This window comes from Oryctolagus cuniculus, chromosome 4 (genome assembly GCF_051225735.1).
Source record: "Oryctolagus cuniculus isolate XC-2025 breed Fujian yellow rabbit chromosome 4, ASM5122573v1, whole genome shotgun sequence".
Classification (NCBI taxonomy): domain Eukaryota; kingdom Metazoa; phylum Chordata; class Mammalia; order Lagomorpha; family Leporidae; genus Oryctolagus; species Oryctolagus cuniculus.
The window spans coordinates 20,336,470-20,354,442 of NC_142870.1; the positions used below are offsets into that span (position 1 = coordinate 20,336,470).

Here is a 17,973-nt window from a genome sequence, read left to right on the forward strand (position 1 = left end):
AGCAGGTAGGAACCTGTGGCTTTGGAGAGACCAATTTGGTGGATTCATGGGGGCTGTGACCTGATTGAAAGTGAGGCTGAAAGTATAAACCACACTCAATATATGGCTGATGAGGGAGAGAAAGGGAAGTATCTTCAGAGATCTTTATGCATATTTGGAATTCAGAATTTTTTCTTTGCTGCTTTTCAGGTACAAAATAGATTTCATAGAAGAGAAGGCATCTCAGAACCCTGAGAGAATAGTCAAGCTACACAGGTAAGTGAAAATATAAAAATTTGCTGCTATGCTGATTTTGAGTAAGCTTAGCTTTATCGTTACTTGAAGTGTGCATGGTTGAAATAGATTAATGTATACCTCATTTTGTTATTCTTATTACCTTGTTTTTTATTGTTTATTATTTTGATATGGTGAATGGAAGCTTGTGTGGTTTCTCTCTCTCATTTTGTTTATTTTAAGAGTCAAACCATTTTTTAAAAAAGATTTACTTATGGGGCTGGCATAGTGAGTAAAGCCACTCCCTGTGATGTGGGCATCCCATATGGGCACAGAATCGAGTCCCAGCTGTGCTACTTCTGATCTATCTCCCTGCTAATGACTTGAGAAAAGCAGCAGAAGATGGCCCAAGTGTTTGGGCCCCTGCCACCCACGTAGGAGACATGGAACCTGCTATACCACAATGCTGGCCCCCAAAACAATTTTTTAAAAATGTAATATATAGGCCAGGAACTGTGGTGTAGCAGGTAAAGCTGCCATCTGCAGCACCAGCATCCAATATGGGCACTGGTTCAAGTCCCAGCTGCTCCACTTCCAATACAGGTGCCTGCTAATGCACCTCGGAAAGCAGCAAATGACCCTAGTCCTTGGGCCCCTGCACCCGCGTGGGAGACCCAGATGAAGCTCCTGGCTCCTGGCTTTGGCCTGGCCCAGCCCTGACCATTGCATTGAGGCCATTTGGGGAGTGACCAGCGGATAGAAAATTGATCTTTTCTCTCTTTTTCTTTTTCTCTTCCTCTCCTTCTCTGTAACTCTGCCTTTCAAATAAATAAATAAATCTTTTAAAAAACATAATATATACATATCTCTTAAAGATTTTTTAAATTTTATTTGAAAGGCAGAGTTAGAGAGAGAGAGAGAGACAGAGATCTTACATCTGCTAGTTTAATCCCCAGATGGCTGCAATGGCCAGGGCTGGGCTCCATGGGTGGCAGGGGCCCTAACTCTTGGGGCCACCTTCCATTGGTTTCCCAGGCACCTTAGCAGGGAGCTGGATCGGAAGTGGATCAGCTGGGACTTGAACTGGTGATCATAAGGGATGCCAGCATAGGTGTCAGTGGCTTTAACCACTGTGCCACAACGCTGGCCCCTAAAAATGCAGTTTTCAAGAGTTCATTTTGAAATTGAGTAAGATGACAGTTATATGGGTACAGAAACAGGGATGCTAACTAGTTACACCTTATCAACTGCAGTGTGCTTTATGGTATGTGAATGAGAAAGGTACACTGCTTGTGTTGACATTCTTCCCTGGAGAGTAGTGCCAAGAAAGTGTGTTGTGTGGAAGACACCACATTGGCCTGGGTTGCTTTTCTGACCCTCATTTCCTTGATTTGGAATTGACTTTTTTAGCAATTGTTCTGTTTCTGGACACAATGTTTAATTCTAAATTCTATTGCAGTTGGTTATTGTAAAGTTGTAGGTTATCAGTTTCTGAATCTGCTTGATAACATGATGTGTTTTGTGACTTAAAATCCTTTCAATTTATATCAATGCTAAATAAGAAAAAGATTCATTTATTTCTTTTTTTGTGTGTGTAGCATCTTACTTGAGAATGCTCTGGCCAGGGTTATTTGAGCCTGAATTCAGCCATATAGAATGTTTTGGTTGGAGATGTGGCAGCAAAGAGAATGAATAGATTTCTTTTTCAAACTCTTTTAATCACTTGATGTTGAGGTTTCCTTTTTTATTTTTAAAACCATATCAGAATAGGTGACTTCATTGATGTGAGTGAGGGTCCTCTTATTCCACGAACCGGCATTTGTTTCCAGTATGAAGTGTCAGCGGTTCACAACCTTCACCCCACCCAGCCAAGTCTTGTGCGAAGATTCCAGGGTCTCTCTTTACCTGTTCACTTACGAGTAAGTAAAGTATAAAGTTCCAGGACTTTCAGTTTGGGTCTGACTGTGATTCTGGGCTTGATTTTATACCAGTTTGAAGGCCATCATGTTTATTTTCCTTATGTTGTTATGATACTAATAGTTTTTTTTTTTATTTTTTTTATTTTTTTAACTTTTATTTAATGCATATAAATTTCCAAAGTACGACTTATGGATTACAATGGCTTCCCCCCCATACCGTCCCTCCCACCCACAACCCTCCCCTTTCCCACTCCCTCTCCCCTTCCATTCACATCAAGATTCATTTTTGATTATCTTAATATACAGAAGATCAGCTTAGTATACATCAAGTATGGATTTCAACAGTTTGCTCCCACACAGAAACATAAAGTGAAAAATAATAGATGATTTTTTTTAAATGATGATGAAATCAGATCAGACCTATTGTCATGTTTAATCCAAGTGAGAGTCAAGTTGGGAATTGATAATTTCTTTTTCTTTTTTTTTTTTTTTTACAGAGGATCAGTTTAGTATGCATTAAGTAAGGATTTCAACAGTTTGCACCCCCATAGAAACACAAAGTGAAATATATTGTTTGAGTACTCGTTATAGCATTAAATCTCAATGTACAGCACATTAAGGACAGAGATCCTACATGAGGAGTAAGTGCACAGTGACTCCTGTTGTTGACTTTACCAATTGACACTCCTGTCTATGGCATCAGTAATCTCCCTATGCTCCAGTCATGAGTTTCCAAGGCTATGGAAGCCCTCTGAGTTCTCCGACTCTTATCTTGTTTAGACAAGGTCATAGTCAAAGTGGAGGTTCTCTCTCTCCCTTCAGAGAAAGGTACCTCCTTCTTTGATGACCTGTTCTTTCCACTGGGATCTCACTCGCAGAGATCTTTTGCCAGAGTGTCTTGGCTTTCCATGCCTGAAATACTCTCATGAGCTTTTCAGCCAGCTCCGAATGCCTTTAGGGCTGATTCTGAGGCCAGAGTGCTATTTAGGACATCTGCCATTCTATGAGTCTGCTGAGTATCTCACTTCCCATGTTGGATCACTCTCCCCTTTATTTACTCCATCGGTTAGTGTTAGCAGGTACTAGACTTGTCTATGTGCTCCCTTTGACTCCCAGTCCCTCCACCATGACCAACTGTGAACTGAAACTGATCACCTGGAACAGTGAGATGGCATTGATCAGCATAGCCCTGACTGTTAATGAACAACTTAATACATTATCCCTCTTAGTAGTTTTTTTTATCTGTTCTACTTAATATGACTGGTTTAGATCTGTAATTGATGCACAGTTATTCTTAAGTGTTGAAAATTAACTGAAATGTGATCCCTGTTGAACATGGTGGTGGGAATGGGAGAGGGAAGAGATGTATAATTTGGGACATGCTCAGGCTGACTTGCCCCAAATGGTGGAGTTGGAAGCATACCAGGGGATTCCAATTCAATCCCATCGAGGTGGCATGTACCAATGCCATCTCACTGTTCCAGGTGATCAGTTTCAGTTCACAGTTGGTCATGATACTAATAGTTTTAAAACTTTGAGTTTATGATTGAAAACAGATTTTCCTGGGGTGCTGAACAGATAATTTACAGAAGAAGCATTAGTTGAAATAATTCAATTGAATTGAGATGGTAGTTACAATTTTTTCAAAGTATCCTAAGTGAGGGTGCAGTGAGCAAGTATTGGAGAGCATGTTGGCAAACCCCTTCTGGAATGCTTTTTGGACTAGCACTTGGCAGGCTCTTCCCCCTCATTTTAATGATCTCTTTATGACATAGAACCCAAGTGCTCTCATCCGTTGCTAATCCTTTTTTCATTTAAACTTTGATTTTGAGATAATTGCAGTTTTAAGAAGTATTACAGTCCCCCTGGACCTTTACCCAGTCTCCCCGATGGTAACATCTTGCAAAATTAAAACACAGTATTGCAGCCAGGGGTGGACGCTGACACAGTGAGACTGAGAACAATGCTTTCGCTGCAGGGATCCCTCATGTTAGCCTTTTGTAGCCACACTCACTTACTGCACTGCCCTCTGCTGCGCACTGCCCTCCCACCTCTTTACACGTGGCAAACACTGAGTTTCCCTCTATTTCTGTAATTTTGTCATTTTGAGAATGATAGATGAATGGGATCAAACAGTGTGTTGTTTTTGGGACTGGCTTTTTTTGCTTAGGATAGTTTTCTGGGGATTCAGGTTGTTGCACACATCAGTGTTTCATTCTTTTTTATTGCTGAGTCGTGTTCCTTAATATGACTTTACCACAATTCATTTACCCATCACCGGATCAAGGACATCTGGATTGTTTCAGTTCTTAGCTATTGAGAGTAAATCTGCTATGAATTTGAGTACAGGTTTTTGTGAATATACATTTTTTTTTCATTTTTCTGGGTTAAATGCCCCGGATTGTGATTGCTGGGTTATAAGTTAGGTGTATGTTTAGGTTTTAAAGCAGCTTCCAAACTGGGTTCTAGATTGTACCATTATATAATTCTGTCCGTAATGCATGAGGAATCAGTTCTTCACATCTTCGTTAATGTTAGATGCTGTCCTTACTTTACATTTTAGCCATTCGGACAGGATTGTCGTGATTTCTCATTGTAGCTTTAATTTGCATTTCCCTTGTGGCCAGTGGTGCTGAACATCTTTTCATATACCGAAATGTCTTTCATGTCTTTTTGCTCGTGTTATAATTAGATTATTTACTTTTTTTGCATTTGTTCTTGTAGAGTTCTTACATGTTGCAAAAACCTTTGTTACATATGTGGTTTGCATATGTAGTTGTGGTTTCTCTGTAGCTTGTCTTTCCATCCTTTTAACGGCCCTTTGAGAGTAGAAGTTTTTAATTTTGTGAAGTCTAGTTTATGTTTTTCTTTAAAAAAATTTTTTTTTAAGATTTATTTATTTGGGGCTGGTGTTTTGTAGCAGGTAAAGCTGCCACCTGCAATGCTGGCATCCCATATGGGTACTGCTTTGAGTTGTGGCTTCCCAACTTCCAATCCAACTCCTTGCTTATTATCTGGGAAAGGCAGCATTAGATAGCCCAGGCTTTGGGCTACTGGTACCCACATGGGAGACCCAGTTGAAGCTGTTTGCTCCTGACTTCAGCCTTATTTATTTGAAAGGTAGTTACAGATGGGCTAGGGAGAGAGAGAGAGGGAAAGAGAAAGAGAGAGAGAGATTTACTGGTTTACTTCCCATATGGCCACAGTGGCTGGGGCTGGGCTTGGTCAAAGCTTGGAGCCTGGAGCTCCATCTGTGTCTCCCATGTGGGTGGCAGGGTCCAAGTACTTGGACCATCTTCTTAGCAGGGAGCTGGATTGGAAGTGGAGTAGGCAAAGCTTGAAACAGTGCGCATATGGGATGCCAGCATCGTAGGCAGTAACTTAACCCTCTCTACCACAATGCTGGATCCCCAACTTTTATAGATCATATTGTTTGTGTCTAGTTAGAACTCTTTACCTAGTCCTAGAACCCAAAGTCTTTTCTTTTTTTTTTTTTTTTAACATATAGTTTGGCATATAAATCTGTGGTCTACCTTGAGTTAATTTTTGTATAAAATGTGAGATTTATACATTTTTCTTTGTCTATAGATATAAAATTGCTCTAGCATCAGTTGTTGGAGATACCCACCACTTCATTCCAGTTTGAATGGTTATTAATTATTACAAAGACAAAACAGCAAATGCTTGCTGGGCTGTAGAGAAAGAGAAACTTTTATATACTGTTGGAGCAAATGTAAATTAGTACAGCCTTTATGGAAAATACTGTAGATACTCCTCAAAAAACTAAAATCAAACTACCTTATGATCCAACAATCCCACTACTGGGTATATATCCAAAGGAAATGAAATCAGTATGTCAAAGAGATAGCTGCATTCCTATATTTATTACAGCACTGTTCATAATAATCAGGATATGACATCAACCTGTGTCCATCAACAGATGAATGAATAAAGAAAATGCAGTTATATATATATAGTGGAAAACCTTTTAGCCATAAAAAGACATGAAACCATGCCATTTTTAACAACATGAATGGATCTGGAGGACATAATTATAGTGAAATAAGTCATGCACAGAAAGACAAGTACTTTATGATCTCACTCATAAGTGAAGTCTAAGCAAATTGATCTCATTGAAGTTGAGGGTAGAATAGTGGTTACTAGACCCTGCAGAGAGTAGGAGGAAGGGGCTGGAAAGAGGTTGATCTAGGAGGAATTAGTTCTGGTGTTCTAGGGCACAGCAGGGTGAATTTAATTAACAATTATCCATTATATATCTGAAAATACTTAGAAGAGAAAATTTGTTTTTTTTTTTTTTGGACAGGCAGAGTGGATAGTGAGAGAGAAAGGTCTTCCTTTGCCATTGGTTCACCCTCCAATGGCCGGCGCGGCTGACGCGCTGCTGCCGGCGCGGCGTACCGCGCTGATCCAAAGGCAGGAGCCAGGTGCTTGTCCTGATCTCCCATGCGGGTGCAGGGCCCAAGCACTTGGGCCGTCCTCCATTGCACTCCATGGCCACAGCAGAGAGCTGGCCTGGAAGAGGGGCAACCGGGACAGAATCCAGCACCCCGACCGGGACTAGAACCCGGTGTGCCGGTGCCACTAGGTGGAGGATTAGCTTACTGAGCCGTGGCGCCAGCCAGAAGAGAGAATTTTGAGTGTACTCACCTTAAAGAAATGACGGAAGTTGAAGGAGATGGAGATACTAATTGCCCTAAATTGATCTTGAAGGTAGACATGAGTAAAAACATCACACTGGACCTCATAAATATGTATAAATATTATGTGTACATTAAAAAATTTTGAAAAACCTAATGCGATCATATGCATTTTGCACATTTTTCCATAATGTATTCTGATAATCCTCTGCTCTGTAAGATTATTAAGGAAATTAGTTCTATAAATTTATTGTTGTCTTGATTAGTTTCTACTTATTTTTTAGGGTAAGTGTGTTAATCCTCTGAGTCTGCCATTTTGTTGTGAAGATGTCACAGTTAGTTCCTGATGAATCTCTCCTTGTGTTTGCTTGTGATTTGAACAATCACCTCTAGGTCGTCGAAATTGGCTATTTTAGGAAATATCTAATCACAATCTATGGGAAAATGGGCAGAATTTTACTTACCATTAAAGAATGCTTTCTATGGCTGGCGCCGCGGCTCACTAGGCTAATCCTCCGCCTAGCGGCGCCGGCACACCGGGTTCTAGTCCCGGTTGGGGCGCCGGATTCTTTCCCGGTTGCCCCTCTTCCAGGCCAGCTCTCTGCTGTGGCCAGGGAGTGCAGTGGAGGATGGCCCAAGTACTTGGGCCCTGCACCCCATGGGAGACCAGGAGAAGCACCTGGCTCCTGGCTTCGGATCAGCACGGTGCGCCGACTGCAGCGCGCTGGCCGTGGCGGCAATTGGAGGGTGAACCAACGGCAAAGGAAGACCTTTCTCTCTGTCTCTCTCTCACTATCCACTCTGCCTGTCAAAAAAAAAAAAAAAAAAAAATGCTTTCTATGATAGAAATGATTAAGAGGAACAACAAGAAGGACTGCTTGACGTCTTTTTTTTCTTAAAAGCCAAACAAAAGAGCTGCTCTGTAGACTGCCATTTTCCCCTGCTTTGTTCATTTTTGCAACTACTTAGACATATTGGTACTGTGAAGATTTTTATTAATTGGTTTTATTAATTTTATTCCCTAAAAATGATATATAAAGACCTAGTTCCTTTTATTTTGACTTTACCACTTGAATTCATAGCAAGTCTTTTTTTTTCAGGCACATTTTACAATATGGGATAAGTTATTGGAACGATCTCGGAAATTGGTAAGTGTTTTTGACAACTAATGAGTATTTTGTAAAGAAATTTTCTTTGAAATTAAGCAACAAAACAAAGGAAAAAAAATAAGGAAACAAAGAAATAAAAGTAGTAAGTTGTCTTCATAGCCAAAGTAGTATTGCTATTGTTCACTCCAGTGGTATTTTGGCAAGAGTAAAGTTGTAATTTGGCAATTCTGTTTTGATTTTATTTGTTAATATAATGGAATATAGAACTTGAAGAATATTACTATAATATAATAGTTCCTAATAGTTGTAATTTGTTAGGTCTTAATGATCATTTTTTGTAAACTTAATGAATACTTAAAGGTCTAAGACCTGTCAAATCTATTTTTTAAGATATATTTATTTGAAAGATAGTGACAGAGGAAGGGAGGGAGGGAGGGAGGGAGAGAGAGATTGATTGATTTTCCGATTGTTGATTCATTGTCCAAGTTAACCTGAGGGGGGCAGGCTGAAGCCAGGAGCCTGGGATTCCATTCGGCTTTCCCAGGCACATTAGTAGAGAACTGGATTGGAAACAGGCAGCCAAGATTTGAACTGGTGCTCTGATATGGGGTGCCAGAGTCCCAAGCAGCGGTTTAACCTATTGTGCCACAGCATCGGCCTGTCAGATATATTTTAAAGCTCTCTTACCTGTTAACATTAAATGTGCAAATGTCCTGAAAAATCAGATTGCAATATATATGTGTCTGTTTATTTTCTGTCATTAGGATTAAGAATTTACAAGTAGGAGTGATTATATTTCTCAGCTACAATTATCTGCACTTTTCTTTTTTTTTTTGAATTTATTTATTTGAAAGGTAGAGTTACAAAGAGAGAGAGGTCTAGAGACAGTACATCTTCCATCTGCTGGTTCATTCCCCAAATGGCCACAATGGCTAAGGCTGGACCAGGCCAAAGCCAAGAGCCAGGAGCTTCTTCCAGGTCTTCCATGTGAGTGTAGGGCGCCAGGGTCTTGGACCATCTTCCCAGGCACATTAGTAGAGAGAAGGATGGAAGTGGAGCCATTGGGACTTGAACCGGCGCCTAGATGGGATGCCAGCACTGCAGGCCATGGCTTAACCTACTGTGCCACAGTGAAAGCCCCTTCCATCTGTTTTTTATAGATGAAGTGTTCCTCTTCTGTTATGTTATCTTGCAGCTGTTCTGTGCAGTCTGGCTTCATGAACCCTCCCTACTTACCCTGGTATCCCATTACACTATACTACACACACATTCTAGTTACACTTACAAGCTCTCTGAGCAGCACACTTCACCCTTATTTTCCAGTTTGCCTATTTTTTCATGCTAGTTTTTTGTCTGTACTGTTTCCGATTCTTCCTGTCTATTTACCTCTTGCTCATTCTTCAGCACTTGTTCACTTTCTTTAGGAAACATTCCTAGAGTAACTCCCTAACAGTGATCTCCCAGTATAATTTCTTGCTTCACTATATTCTCTCTACCCTGTTATGTGACTGTTTTCTTTGCTAGTACATTTACCTGCAATCTGCTAACCCATTCAGGGTTTGTTACATTTGTATAAGCCCACATTGTGGACACAACATTATCACTGGAGGAGAGGGGATTCTCAAGAAATATTTATTGATAATTTTTATAATTATATTTAAGGGAAGTTTTTATTAGTACATTTATAGGTTGAATATTGTTTAGGGATTTAACAATATGTTCTTATATAAAGGATATGCTATTTGCTTTTTCCCAGGAGAAGAAAGTGTATTTGAATGTGTGGAATAACTTTGTCTTTTTGGTTGGTCACAATGATCATTTTAGATTAAGAAACTCACCAAGAATACAACTAAGAAATGGCTTAGGAGCCTCAAAAGCAATAACTGAACTTTTGAAGGCAAATACACAAAAATGGTAGACACAGTAATCGAATATCTACTGCAGTCAATCAGTAGATGTTTTTGAAACATTTATCCTGGTTGAGTTGCTTTCGTATGTCCTTTTTGCTTATCCAAAAGGAATAAACACGATTCAATGATTAAACTATAGTTATTAGAGAATATTATGTGCCATGTGCTGTTATATTCTAGAGATACAAAAATGAACAAAACATACCTACTGCTTCAAGAAATTAATGGGGTAACTGTACTTCTAAGCAGACTGTCCAGGTATACATGTGAATCTCTGGCACACAGAAGAAAAAGACCCAAGTCAAGCTAGGAGAGTTGGTTAAGAAAGATATCCAGGGGATTGATATGGTGGCAAAATGAGTAAAAGCTACTACCTGTGACACCAGCATCCCATATAGGCATCAGTCTGAGCCCCGACTGCTCCGCTATAGATCCTACTAAGGGCCTGGGAAAAGCAGTGGAAGATGGCCTAAGTGTTTGGGGCCCTGCCACTCACTTGGGTGACCTAGATGAAGTTCCTGGCTCCTGGCTTCTACCTGGCCCAGTGCTGACCATTGTGGCCACCTGGGGAGTAAACCAGTAGATTGAAGATCGATCCCCCCCTCTCCCCAGTGCCTGCTCACACTCTGTAACTCTGGCATTTCAAATGCATAAATAAATCTTTAACGAAAAAGAAAACAAGGATATCCAGGAATTAAGAGTCTCTTAATCAGATTTTAAAGGATTGTTGAAATAGGGCTGGACTCTGACCTCAGAATCAGCCCTTAGGGTATTCTGGTCTGGCTGAAAAGCCTATGAGAGCATTTCAGGCATGGAAAGCCAAGACACTGAAAAAGAAAAATATCCTACTTGAAGGATCTCTGTGAGAGAGACCTCAATGGAAAGAAGTGGCCAACAAAGAAGGATGTGCTTTTCTCTTAAGGGAGAAGAGAACTTCCACTTTGCTTATGGCTTTGTCTAAATACTGACAGAGATTGTGGATTCAAAAGGCTTCCATAGCCTTGTAAGCTCATGTCAAGAGCCTTGGATGATCACTGATGTTATACATAAGCGTGTTAATTGTTAAATTAACAACAGGAGTCACAGTGCACTTACTTCCCATGTAAGACTTCTGTCCTCAGTGAATTGTACTATGAGAATTAACTGTAAAACTAGTTCTCAAACAGTTTTTGTGTGTGTGTGTTTGTGTGTGTGCAAATCGTTGAAATCTTTACTTAGTATAGAGTTGGTCTTCTGTGTACAAAGTTAATTGAAAATGAAGATGGAGAATGGGACTGGGAATGGGAGAGGGAGGAAGAGGTTGGATGGGAGTATGTGTGGGAGGGTGGGTATAGTGGGAAGAATCACTATATTCCTAAAGTTGTACTTATGAAATTTGTATTCATTAAATAAAAGATTCCTTTGGTGGAAAAAAAAAAAGAAAGTTGGCTGGGCTAATGCTTTTCTGAAGGATGGGTTAGGGCTCATTTCGTAAGACATAGAGGCATAGAGAACATGGTGAATCTAAGATGAATTTGAACGTGCAGGTCACATGTAGTATGGCTGATGAGTCAGTCCAGAGAAGTTGGTTGGAAATAGAATATGAGGGGCTTGCTTTCCATGATGTGGAACTTGCTTTCTGGACTCCAGCTCACCCACCTTTAAAGATGGTGGGGATAATGAGATTTCTGAGTAGGGAAGTGGTCAGCTGGTTAAGCTCATTCTGGGCAGCATGGAAGAAAAACTGGAACTTGGGCCAAGAGTTATATTGGAGATAAGAAAGGATATGAACTCCTACTAAAATTAATCCACAGTAGGGAAAAATCAATGTGGGAATTCCGGAGGTTGAATTAATAGAACCGTGCCTAGATTATGTGGGGAAAAGGCATGTAGAATTGTTAGGTGCTGGGTTTAGGAAGCAAGGAAGGGCCTTTTGACAAGGTTGCTAATACGGGGGCCAGCACTGTGGCATAGCAGGTTAAGCTGCTGTCAGCAGCACCGGTATCCCATAAGGATGCCAGTTCTAGTCCTGGTTGCTCCACTTCTGATCCAGCTCTCTGCTCTCTCTGCTAATGGCCTGGGAAAAGACGTGGAGGATGGCCCAGGTGCTTGGGCCCCTGCACCCACATGGGAGACCTGGATGAAGCTCCTGGCTTTGGCCTGGCCCATCTCTGCTGTTGTGGCTACTTGGAGAATGAATCAGTGGATGGAAGAGCTCTGTCTCTCTCTCTCCCTCTCTTTCTGTAATTCTGACTTTCAAATAAAAGAAAAGATTGCTAATACAGGAGGCCAAGCATGTTTCAAAAGTATTGTAGAATTCAGGTAAAGCCCACTTTGTTGATGAGTCTGTGTGACAAAGAATACAAATGTGGACAAATAGACATATATATTTGAACTAAACTTCTAATATGCTTTAAGCAAAATAGAATTATACCTCACAATAAAATAAGTTGATTTAAAATACCACTTGTTGTAGCACTTCTAGTAATTTTTTCTTGTATGAATGATTTTGTTTTAGAGTTAACACTTGAGAAGTGTAGCTATAAGGCAGATTATTGTTTAGAGTGGAATTGCTGTACTTTACTTGATAACTTATATTGGTAACTTGCCCTTTAAGTCTGTCGTCTTTTTCTACGTAAGTTTTTACAGTAGTTACTGGGAAAAGACAAAGTGTCATGCTAATAAGAACTGTGGAAGGATTTAAAATGGTGGGTGAAGGATGAAACTGAAAGTGTTTATTAGAAAAGTAAAACCGTTCATGTTTTTACAGGTAACTGCAAATCAGTCTAAACGGACAGAGGAAAATGTGACTACCTAGTAACTTCCTGAAGTTTAAATATGTACAGCAAGTGAAAATAAAAGTTTTTTTAATATAATGTTTGTGTGTGCTTATAAGGATTAACACTTTTTCTCCTCAAACATTGATAATGATCTTTCCTTTTTCTTTGTCTAATGAATAAAACCACTTATGTTGCCCACAGTAAAAATTTCATAGAAAAACACCCCCCCCCCATCTGTCCACAGATGCTGCAGTACTGTGGCAGGTTTCCTCTGATCTTTCTTATGTATAAACATACATGTACGAATAAAAATTAAAATGTAATTTTTTAAAAAACATAAATAGGATCTTACTATACTTGTTTGCATTTTTTACCATTTTAAGAAGTGGTGCAGTAAACATTCTTTATGCAAAAGAGCAAGTGTTTGTAGATAGAATGATATTAACTGAGTATTTATTTGCTGTGTGCTGGACATTGTGCTAAGCCTTTCATGTGGAATCTTACCTAAACCTTTCAATGGCCTATTGAGAAGGTGTTTTTATTTTATAAATGAGGAAACTGAAGAGAGCCTACGTGACTGAAATTTGAGCCCAGGCAATTTCACTAACATGCTCTAGTGTCCCTACTCTACCCTGTCTCATATGTAAATAATTTTGGAATAGATTTTTGACAATGGAATTATTGACCGATGTTACTGAATCTGGCCTCCAAAATGTTTTGCCAAATGACGCTCGCTTCCAACCACAATGACTGAATGCTTGTTTCCCCGCATCTTGAACAAATTTTGATTATTGGTCTTTTAAAAGTTTTTGCTGGGGGCCAACATTAGGGCTTAGTGGGTGAGGCCACCACCCACGACACTGGCATCCCAAATGGGCGCTGGTTCATGTCTTGACTGCTCCACTTCCAATCCAGCTCCCTGCTAATGACCTGTGAAAGCAGCGAAAGATGGCCTAAGTGCTTTGCCTCCTGGGAGACTTGGAAGAACCTCCTGCTGGCTCCTGGTTTCAGGCCGGCTCAGGCCCTAGCCATTGCAGCCATCTGGAGAATGAACCAGCAGATGCAAAGTCGCTCTCATTATTTGTGTAGCTGACTTTCAAATAAGTAAGTAATTTTTTAAAAGTATTTTGCTGGGGCTGACATTGTGATACAGCGGGTTCACCAGCATCCCTTATTAGACTGCCAGTTCACGTCCCAGCTGCTCTGTTTTTGATCCAGCTCCTTGCTGATGTGCCTGGGAAGGTGGTATAAGATGGTTGGCCCAAAATAGAAACCCTGATAGGGTTTCTGGTTCCTGGCCCAGGTCTGGGTATTGTAACCACTTAGAGGAGTGAACGAGGAAATGGAAGATATCTCTCCTTCACTCTCTCCCTCTTTCTCTTCATCTCTGTAGCTCTGCCTTTTAAATAAATCTGAAAAAAAAAAAAAAAAAGTTTTCCTAAGAAATGTCTTGTTCCAGATGGGACTAGGCTTTCTGGAACCAGGGGCACAAGCTTCCTGTGAAGGCCTTATTTATAGTTTTCCTGGATAGAATTATTTTTTTCTGTAGAGTCCGTATTTTCCTATATCTGGATTGACTTTCTCATTTTTCTAGAGTTCATCTTTAAGATCCTTCCTAAGGAAGAAAGAGAGTTGAGTACTTGTATGTCTATAATGTCTTTGTTTTGCAAATAGTTTAGATTAACTGAGGAGATAAATTCTGTATTGAAAGAATTTTCTATGAAAACTTTGAAAGCAAGTCAGTTTTATTCTAGCATCTGATAAGGCTAACAAAAGGTGTGGTCCAGTCTGCTGTGATCTGGGAAAACAATGGAAGATGGCCCACATATTTGGACCCCTGTACCTGTGTGGGAGACCTGGAAGAACCTCCTGACTCCTGACTTCAGATTGGCTTAGCTGGGACAGAACCCGGCGCCCCGACCGGGACTAGAACCCGGTGTGCCGGCGCCGCTAGGCGGAGGACCAGCCCATTGAGCCGTGGCGCCGGCCTCTTCTGTTGCTTTTCAAATGTGCTATACCTAGCTGAATCTCTTTGAAAATACATAGTTACTCATTCGGTCACTTATTTTCTGGTCTCTGAATTAGCCTCTTCTCTGGTGATAAATTTGTTTCTTAGTCTTTCCTTTTCATGTTGCAGAATTTTTCACATGTCTAGGATTTTGCTGTTACTTTATGGTTAAAAGTGTGGATGTTCTAGTCCCGGTCGGGGCGCCGGATTCTGTCCCGGTTGCCCCTCTTCCAGGCCAGCCCTCTGCTGTGGCCAGGGAGTGCAGTGGAGGATGGCCCAGGTGCTTGGGCCCTGCACCCCATGGGAGACCAGGAAAAGCACCTGGCTCCTGGCTCCTGCCATCGGATCAGCGCGGTGCGCCGGCCGCAGCGCGCCGGCCGCGGCGGCCATTGGAGGGTGAACCAACGGCAAAGGAAGACCTTTCTCTCTGTCTCTCTCTCACTGTCCACTCTGCCTGTCAAAAAAAATAAAAAAAAAAAAAAAAAAAAAAAAGTGTGGATGTTGGGAGGTTGAGTAGCAGCTCTGGGGTGCGCAAAGTTAGGCTTCTGGTAGGCATCACTACCGATGATTAGGTAAAATTTGCTATCATTATAGGAGTTTGCTAAATACTAGAATTGGCTACAAATTTCCATGACTATCCAAGTTCCCATTAGACAGTTCTTTCACTTACTTTATAAAAGATCCAATGTTTTGCCAGGGGTCAATGAAAATTCATGCTCCCATGTATCTGGATATGGAGTAGAGGTCAACTGGTTTATATGCAGATCTCCAATTAATCTAATTCTTAAAAGTCCCTCTGTTTTCCACCTCTGAACTTTTCTTGCCCAGCCTCTGATGGAACTCCACATGTGTTCTAGGGGGTGACATCATCCTCTACTGTTTCATTAGTAAGCTTCACTGTCTAATTTTTAGAAATTGATCAAAATTTCTTGCTTGGTGCTGATTTTCTTGCATTCTCTTGTGAATTTTAACATTTTTAAAACTGTAAAGTAGTTTGAGCACACAGAAAAGTACAGAGAATGATTTAACAGCCCCCTAATTTAGTGGACATTTTTCTTTCCTTTTAAAGATTTATTTATTTATTCAAAAGGCAGAGTTAGACAGAGAGGAGACAGAAAGACCTTCCATCTTCTCACTCACTCCACAAATGACTGCAACAGCCAGGGCTGGGCCAGGCTGGAGCCAGGAGCGTCATCCAGGTCTCCCAAGTGGGTGCAGGGGCCCAAGTACTCAGGTCATCCTCTGCTGCTTTCCCAGGCACATTAGCAGGGAGCTGGATTAGAAGTGGAGCAGCTGTGGGACTAGTGTGGTGTGGCAGGTTAAGCATCCACCTGCAATGCTGGCATCCCATATAGGTGCCTCTTCACCTGGAAGAAGATGAGCTGTAGGCTCCTGGCTTTGGCCTGGCCCAGCCTGGCCTTTGTGGCCTTTTGGGAAGTGAACCAGCAGATGGTTGATCTCTCTCTCTCTCTTTTTCTCTCCTCTCTTTGTAACTGTGCCTTTCAAATAAATAGAAAATCTTAAAAAAAAAAAAAAAAAAAAAAAAAAAAAGTGGGGCAGCTGGAACTTGAACTGGTGCCTGTATGGGATGCTGGTGTTGCTGGCAGAGGCTTAACCTGCTATTCCATGTCGGCTGTGAGTGGACATTTTTCATGTTTCTTTTGGGTGCCCAACAGTGTTTGGTGATCTCCCACCTTACGTATTTTATCTCACTAGGTAGAAGAGTGAAACAATTTCCTACCCTTCCTTGAAGCTGGAGTTCAGATAACCTGATCTCACCAATAGACACCCCCATATCAAATTTGGAACGAGGCACAGTAGAGGCAGAGTGGTACATGAGATCTGTTTTGTTGAGGGGAACAATGACATGGGGTAGCAGTGGTAGAGGTCCCACGTGGTGGTGCAGGGCACAGGGGCTGTGATCAGCAAATTTTCCTCTGTAGCTACTTGGGGTGTATTATGGGCATTTTTCAGAGCCCTATAACCTGACCTTCCAGCCTGAGAATTGGAACCATTGCTTTTTGCTAGAACTAGCTAGTATAGATCCTGTTGTTTGCAGCCAGCAATGTTGACACATGACCATTGTTAACTTTTTTCCTTGTTGACCTCAGATTGTTTTTACACATCCTTGAAGGCCTTCCTCATGTCATTGCCACCTTCTCCAAAAGAACCATCCTGTTTGTACCCATCCTTACCCTTCATGATTTTATGTTTTTACTACAAAGTATCTAATACCCTCTGTGTTTTAAAACTAAACATAATTGGTTTCATGATATAGTCTTTTTTCAATGTGCTTTTATTTTTCACATTGTTTTTATTTATGTATGGCATGTTGATAAATGTAAATAGAGCTAGTACATTCATTTTACCTGCTATATAGTATTCCATTGTATGATTAGGCTCATCATTAATCCACTCTCTTACTGATGAGCATTGAGAACATTATTGCCAAAAATATCCTGTGCATGTCTCTTCATGTACACAGCAGGGTCTCTAGGATATGTACAGAAGTGGATCATTTATTATAAACATTACTGAATATTATTAGTTGGCCACCACAATGGTGGTAGCCTTCAAATAATTAAATCTTTTAAAAAATTGCCTTGTTGGCACTATGTATTTTGGTTTGGTATTTTTATAACTTGAGAGTAAACTTTCTTTGAATCTTTTTAAATAATGATCCTAAAAAAAAAATCCTCTCAATCACCAGTGATCTTTCCCCTGATTCTAGTTTCCTTAATCTAAAGATTTATTTTTTATTTATTTGAAAGGCAGAGTTACAGAGAGAGAGAAAGAGAAAGATCTTCCATTCACTGGTTCATTCCCCAAATAGCCACCAGGTCTGGGCCAGACTGAAGCCAGGAGCTTCTTCTGGGTCTCCCATGTGGGTGCAGCCACCCAAGCAGTTGGGCCATCCTCTGCTGCTCTCCCAAGTACATTAGCAGGGAGCTGGATTGGATGTGTAGCAGCCAGGACTTGAACCTGTGCCCATATGGAATGCCAGTGTTGCAGGCAGAAGTTACACATTGTTTCTGTTTCTTCAATATATAATCTATTTATAGGTGTGCCATTATTTTATTCACTCTCTTGATGGCTGATTTAGTACATGTAGGATTCCACACATGTGTTAGATCTGTACAATAAATTCTTATAGATGACTTCAGGCCAAAGAGGATATGTATTGTAAATTTTGAGAAAATCAGATAACATCCTTTTAAAGATACATTTACCCAATAATTAGATATTTATATTTCATATGTGGTTAAATATATGGAAAGAAAGGGAAAATACTGTGTTAGGGAAGCTACTTTGCAATGTCATTTCCGAGGAATGTTAAAGTTAGGTGTTCTTATGTCATGATTGCCTACAGACTTGAAAAATACTGAGGCGAAATTTT

The 17,973-nt window shown here is 40.6% G+C and overlaps 1 protein-coding gene across 11 annotated transcripts in view; it reads left to right on the forward strand.

Moving 5' to 3' along the window:
- Positions 1-17,973, forward strand: part of MRPL39 (mitochondrial ribosomal protein L39) — a 72,345-nt gene that overhangs the window by 48,828 nt on the left and 5,544 nt on the right. For 5 of the 11 annotated variants that reach the window (XM_089330624.1, XM_089330623.1, XM_089330627.1 and 2 more), the window contains 4 exons: positions 190-255; positions 1,979-2,132; positions 7,891-7,938; positions 12,559-12,664. In XM_089330624.1, coding sequence (XP_089186750.1) covers positions 190-255; positions 1,979-2,132; positions 7,891-7,938; positions 12,559-12,606 — 316 coding nt within the window. In that variant the 3' untranslated portion in view covers positions 12,607-12,664. Of the gene's footprint in view, positions 1-189; positions 256-1,978; positions 2,133-7,890; positions 7,939-11,875; positions 12,665-17,973 lie in introns of those variants that run through there. The other 6 variants (XM_089330620.1, XM_089330621.1, XM_089330625.1 and 3 more) reach the window with 3 other exon arrangements.